This window comes from Sphaeroforma arctica (assembly GCF_001186125.1).
Source record: "Sphaeroforma arctica JP610 unplaced genomic scaffold supercont1.691, whole genome shotgun sequence".
Classification (NCBI taxonomy): Eukaryota; class Ichthyosporea; order Ichthyophonida; genus Sphaeroforma; species Sphaeroforma arctica.
The window spans coordinates 41,212-48,245 of NW_014039867.1; the positions used below are offsets into that span (position 1 = coordinate 41,212).

Genomic DNA, 7,034 nt, shown 5'->3' on the forward strand with positions numbered 1-7,034 from the left:
GTGTTCGAACCCCGAGCCATGGATCCGTCTACCATTATACGGTTTTATGCTGTGCTTCAATCGTTTTAATGCGAGCTTCAAACACCTTCCGAATATTGGGTTCAGGGTTGTATAAGAGGTCATTTCAGCTTCTCACGAATTGGAGGTGTATTGCATATACTCTTTTATCAGTATATTTCTATTATCTGCTCACCCTCGTTGCAAGCTCTTGTGTTTAGGTCGGTATCCCCGTCCCTGACGAGAACAAAGTGTCCAGCAGGTGACCGTTCGCTTAGTCATTCAGAATATGCGTAATAATAGGGCCGAATAGTAAGTGTTCGATGCCGTCAAGCAATAGCTGGGCCCTGCCTCACAGCAATGCGCACAACTGGATTACGGCTAAGTAGCGACTTCGCTACATATCTGGAGCTGTAAGTGACATGTATGATCTTGGGAAGTAAAATAAATACATTCAGTACCACTAGCAAACGGTAGTCGAATGTCGTATTGCATTTCTTGGCTTCCCATTTGCATTCGTAAATCCACTTCTGTTTCCGCACAGGGCACACATTTCTGTTGGTCACTTATTGTGTAACTGCTAATCTAGTTTGAGGCCTGGACAGTCAGGATGTGGGAGGAGCAAGCTCACACACTTCGTGTAAATCAAAGAATGCTGAAAATTGGAAACTGAAACATCGCACATTCACCAGATTTATATATATGATCGGCGTGAAATTGATATCGCAACGAAAGAATAAGTGATGCACTAAATAATGTACACAAGGCGAGTTCACAGCGAGGTGATGTATTTATTAATTTATTTGTGCTAAAGTACTTAGTAGCTGAAATATTTCCACTGGCTCCACCGGTGGATAGAGATTGTATGTAATCATTCTTGCGAAGATTCGCTCGGTTTGTAATAATTCTTCAACATAATACACGCTAGCACTGTTCATAGCTGTTCAACATCAGACATTCTTGTCTTGGGCTGATCCTGTAGGGGTCGTCGTTCATGCCCAGTATCTGATTGTTTTCACTATTTGGTCCATACACTGACGATAGGAAGGTCATGATCTGAGAGATGGTTTTATCCTGTTGATAGCTGGCAGCACCCAACTTTTGTACTTCTAGCGTCAAACAGTCTTTCTCGTTCTCGTATAGGTGGAGTTTGTGCGCGTTGTCGGACTGTGTCTTTGATAAGCGTTCGATTGCCACGTTGAGACTCTCTGAGGTCGCGGTGGATTCGTGGCTAGTCACAGACCCTGACTTTCGCTTCATCTCAGATAGAAGATGAGGTCGTCCTCGTACAAACAATCGGTTCATGAATCGTACTGTACTATCATTTCCACGTGCTGTTGCGTTATCCACAGGAATCTTGCTAAAATTATACATATTTAATTGACGCACAAAACTGGCGAATTTGTTGTGCCTGAAGTACCGGGGCAGTATGTTTTTAGCGAACGATTCCGGGTTGAAAATGTGGAATGAGGCACCGTCTGCAGCCCATGCAATTTGATCCTCCGTTTTATGATCATCGAGCATATTAAGGAGCTTCTCGAGGAAGGATGATGGCGCAGACATATTGTTAATTGAATGAGTATCTCTTTGTGTTTAAATGTTTAGACTACAAGATATTATGAATGTACAAGAGCTAAATCATTGCGCTTTATATATTTATAAATTATTAAAAAAATACTATCGACGTATATTTGTTTTTAAAAATGAAATAAAAATTAATTTCGCTTTTTTTAAAAACAACACTTGTTTCCAGTGTGCGGAAAGAAAACAGAAATTCGACAAGATTCCACAGCGTTTGAATCGTAAATCCTTGTGTCCACCAATCGCTCTCACTCTATTTCTCTACCTTTTTGTTGCGCCCTATGATGACCAATTGACAATAGTCCGTTAGTCACAGTGTTGACTGTTGACTATAGTCTATAGTCAACACTCTACAGAGTGTAGACCAAGATAAAGTATAGTACAGTATAGAGACCTTTAGATACTTGACTCTCTATAGTCAATAGAGAGAGTCGGAGTATAGACTTCTTGTGACTTGCATAGTGAGAAGGAGTGTGGCGTGTAGCGTGTAGAGTGTAGAGTGTAGACTATAGACTGTAGTGTAGACTGTAGAGTGTAGACTCGCGGACACTCGGTGCATGTACACATACAGTATTACTATTTAAAAAAATACTGCTGCGAGTATCGTTCAATAACGTTCATAGAGACGTAGAGTCATGGTCACTCATGGACGCACACAGAGTGTTTGTGTTTTTTTTTTTAGCCCACATAACTTTGTCTTTTTCTTTCGGCGACATTCTAAAATAGATAAAAAAATGATGGAAGACGTAAACTATTTTAAAATCCACTTCGCAAAACCGCTAGACTATTTCTGATTGGATTTACTTTTGGACTTGTTGTGTGGAAAGTTCAAAGTTGGAAACGGCGATAAAATCACAGCCCCCCCCCCTAAGGCAAAATCTGTTCGTCGAGCGAAAAGGAATTATAAAAATATGTAGTGTGTACAGTACATATTTAAAAATATATATATTTATATTTATGTATATCTGGTTAAAAAAAAGTGTAGTATGTACAGTACATATTTAAAAAAAATATATATATATATATTTATGTATATCTGGTTATAAAAATAATATGTAGTATGTACAGAACATATTTATATATATATATATATATATATATTTATGTATATCTGGATAAAAAAAATAAAATGTTTACATAGCCAAATTAGGCCATTCGTCAGTTTTGTGAGAACAGTTTCTCTCTGGTGTTCGATACGACTACAAATATTTATGTCCTTTGACTCCTTTCCAGCCCTGCCCTCTGCACCCGCTTAGAGACTGAACCTTTACTGTTCACGTTAAATTGAGTTCACATCTAGTTGCAGTATATTTCAATCATAATAGGGCCCAGTCTTGAGATATAAAAATAAGCCCACCGATACACTGCGGCAGATACTCTCGAGTCTATTTTGGACAATTCACTGCTTCAAGTAAATGCTACGTCAAACAGTCTGCCTCACGATGCAGCATGCGAAATGCAAATCACGATAGAAGAGCAATGACTACTAATTCATTTTTCTCGCTGGTGATTATCCTCGATAAAGTTTAAATTATATTTGTCTGATTACTGATGCATTTTCTCGCTGGTGGCTATCCCCGATAAAATATCCCGATAAAATTTAAATATGTTTGTCATCACTGCATGACACGATTCAAATCGAGCCTTCGCACGCCCAAGGGTTATAAATACAAACAACTTCACCATTTTGCCAATATATATACTTGAACACTAAAAAAAAAGCTTGACTACTTGAACCGAAAACTGCACGAAAACTGCACGAAAACTGCACACATGCACGACTTCATAATTTAGACCCTATCGCTGTTGCTCAAGGCGACATTGTCCATAACAATACAATTTCACTTGACTCAACATTCTACAAGCTCGGGTAGGCCTCGTTGAAATCTGCGACTTAGATTCAGAGACCAGCTGTCAGTTGTGTGTTGTGGGCTGATTGAGGTCGTTTATCAAAATTACCTGTCGCACTATATGATGGTCGTTCGACATGTATTTACTTACGTATTAACCTAACTGTATATATAGTACTGTCAGTACATAGCCTGCTATTAAATTATACAACATCAGGTAGTAAATACTATGTACATAAATATGTAATAAACAACAAATACAAATTCTACTTTTTTTTAACAAAAAAAATGCAAAATAACAAGTGTAAATACACTGTTGACTGTATTTACTCGGTATTGTCAATATGGATTGTGGAGTGCACAATAGGTGGTTAGAAGGTATTTTTACTTGTTGCGAGTTAAGACAAGAAGAGTGACAAGTGACAACTGTCAACTCAAACTCGCAAACTGACAACGACAACTCGGGATTTTTTTTATACATATTTTAGAGACCCCAGGCCCCGGGCCCCAGCCAGGCGGCCAGGCCCACCAGAGGCTGACCGTCTGGCCCACCTGCGGGCTGCTTCTGCACTGTGCAGGTCTCAGATGAAAATCGCTGTCGAATGTCTATCGAAAGTACTTTATAGTTTATTGTCGTCAACCAATGCGACTATATGCGACTACGAGATTACAAAAAAACGACTAAAAATTACTACGAGGAACTCAGGTTTTTCGTTTTTTTCCGGGAAATGGAAATGCTGGTTGCCAACTTGTGTTGCTGTTTTGTCTCTTGTGGAACTTGTAAGTTAGAAATTGGAGTTGTGGAATGTGGACCAATCGATTGTCTTCATTCACGTCTAACTTTAGTTCTATTTTGGTTTGAAACAAAAAACTTCTTACACAGTCCAAGAGACTCTCATTGGTTACTATTTTCACCAGATGAGTCATCGCCTTTTTTATTTAAACGCCTTCTTGTAGTGTTGCTGAGCACTGTGAGTGAGACTGTCACAGTGTCACAAGTTCACAACCTCACACTTTCACCGTTTCACGAGGCTCTGGTCACTGTGAGTGTGTACATATATTTAAAATAAATAAATAAATAACTGTGTCTGTGTATAGTTGTGGAGAGTTGGAGACTGGTCACTGCTGGGGAGTGGGGAGTAGGTACTGGGGACTGGGGACTGGGTCACTGCCTGTCACCCACTCCGAGTCTGGGGAGAGTCTGAGTTTCTTTATCGAGTTTCGTGATTCGTCTCAGATTTTGACAGTATGTATAACTGTGAGTTTGTTCCTCTCTGAGACTCTGTGAGACGAGACGAGTCACGAGAGTCGTCACTCATCAGTCGTCAGTCGAGACTGAATCACTTAGAGACTGAGAGTCTGAGAGTCTCTGTCTCTTTGACTCCGTTTATATATACTGTGCTGTTATTTATTTATTTATTTAACAAAATGTAGTGTGGAGTCGACTCTGAGTGAGGGTCTAATTATCTGAGACTCTGAGCCTTGACCACTGTCAGGGGCCCAGGACCCAGGGCTCGACACTGATGACTGAAGCCCCACTCTCACAGTCAGCCGACTCAGCAGGTGACTTAGGTCTCAGCCTCTCACAGGCTCTCAGTCTCAGCCCAGGCTATAATTTTCATATTTATTTAAAAAATAAAAAAAAGGCAATGAGTATGCAAAAATCTAACTTGCGTCTTGACTCATGAGTCTCTTGAGGTTAGGAAAACTCAGTCACTCAGAGACTCAGACTTCAGAGTCCTTGACTCTAACTCCAAAGATCATAACTAATAGTAATTAGCTATTCTCGTATTCATTTTAATCAATGAAAACACATATATCCACAACGTAATCTGTGCTATGAATGACGTAAATTTTTATAATCTTTATACATGCACTGTATTTTTATGACCCATATATTTCTAAATTATACAAGAAGGCCTTGCATATATTTGTTGATAAAGTGAGAACAATTCTTGTGACGGCGATTACGGATGATGTCATGATATTACGAAATACGAGGTTTCACATTTTAAATATAATATTTTTATTCTTCTTCTGAGCGGATAGCCGGGGCACTCGACACTCGGCCCTCGGGCGCATGGGTACTATCTACTAGAGCAGAGAGAGTGTAGAGCGAGTCTATGTGCATACATAGTTGTCTACTGTAGAGATAGAGAAAGAGCGCACGAGAGGGAGTGAGGGAGAAATAGATAGAGATCTACACTAGTTATAAGAATAGTAGAGGCGTCGCTGTTTCACTAGAAATTGAGATATTTTCCCCGTACTTGCTGATACAGATAGTAGTCAGTCCCGGTGTACGCAGAGAGGCTCCAGCACGTTTTGGTGCTGTACTGTTGTTCATTGATATCACTCGATGCACGTCATTGTTGTTCTAAATACAGACACTGGTTTAAGTGCAGCTGTTTGTGACATATATACCAGACATTCTGAGTGAAATTTTTACGAAAGCATGCTTTATATAGAATCAAATTGTCTGAATTTTATGGCAGCTGGTCCTGTCCAGTTACAGCTGGCCCTTATACATGATGAGCATATCTGTCACAAGCAAGCTACCCCTTACCGCCTCTTGACAATGAGCATGATTGTCAAATCTATGTAACCAGTGGTGGGTAAAGTACTACATACTACGCCACACCCCACAGTGATCCTAAATAAATTGATACAAAACCTCTCCCCTGAATTTTGTAGAGTTCCTTGCGAGTGCTCGACCTCACAAAGGCACTCTCTGGAGGCAACCAACCGAACAACCACATCTCCAGTCAGACCAAACTTCCTGTCGGACCAGTCCTTATCCACAAAGCCGCGCACTCTCCAGGCTACTAAACTTCCAAACTTCCAAAAGATAAATATAACAACGCAATTTTGTGCCTATGTTGAAAAGGATCAAACGAAACGGACGTTGTTAATTGGCTTCCAGTTGAAACCCGTAGTTGCCACAAGAACTCGATCAATGACCACGCAACAATGTCACAATAAGTTGACACTTGTGAGTTGCGACACTCTTGTATCTTTAGAATTTATAAGACATCGAGTATTTTATGTTTTTCTTAACAAAAACAAACAACAAAACAAAAACAATATGATCTTTTAGATCGGAGCAAGCTGATATCGACAAGTATTTTATTAAAAACAATTGAAAACAAATTTAGCTCCTGCTGTCACGGGCTGAGTCATGAGTGCCACACTCGCGTCCAAACTCCAACAATCTGAAGCTGGCGAACTCGGAAACTCCAATATTTAGGGCGGCAATAGATTTTACCAAGAGGCCTACATAAGACATTTTACAATATTTTCTCTTCTGTTTGTTTTTAGTAAAAAAACGATAAATATATATGTTTTGTTTTTAAAAACAAATGAAACAAGGATTTGAAAACTTGAGCAATGACTTTCGATGAGTGTGTTTCTGTGATGAAAGTTGAGAGTTGAGACTGTGAGAGTGTGAGTTCGACAGTACGTCACAATAGCAATCTATTTTATTTACAATTTTATTTATATACTATTAATCTTGAACCATCTCTCTCTCTCTCTCTCTCTCTACTAAACTAAAGTAGGTTCGCATTCCACAGATTCCAGACTTGTCACGAATAATATATATATATATAT

General features: G+C 39.4%; 1 protein-coding gene across 1 annotated transcript; it reads right to left on the minus strand.

The window, feature by feature from the left end:
* Nucleotides 1-761: 761 nt before the first annotated feature.
* Nucleotides 762-1,610, minus strand: SARC_08073 (hypothetical protein). Its single transcript, XM_014297965.1, has one exon. The coding sequence runs from the start codon at nucleotides 1,558-1,560 to the stop codon at nucleotides 922-924; it is 639 nt and encodes a 212-aa protein (XP_014153440.1). The 5' UTR covers nucleotides 1,561-1,610; the 3' UTR covers nucleotides 762-921.
* Between the last annotated feature and the right edge of the window lie 5,424 nt (nucleotides 1,611-7,034).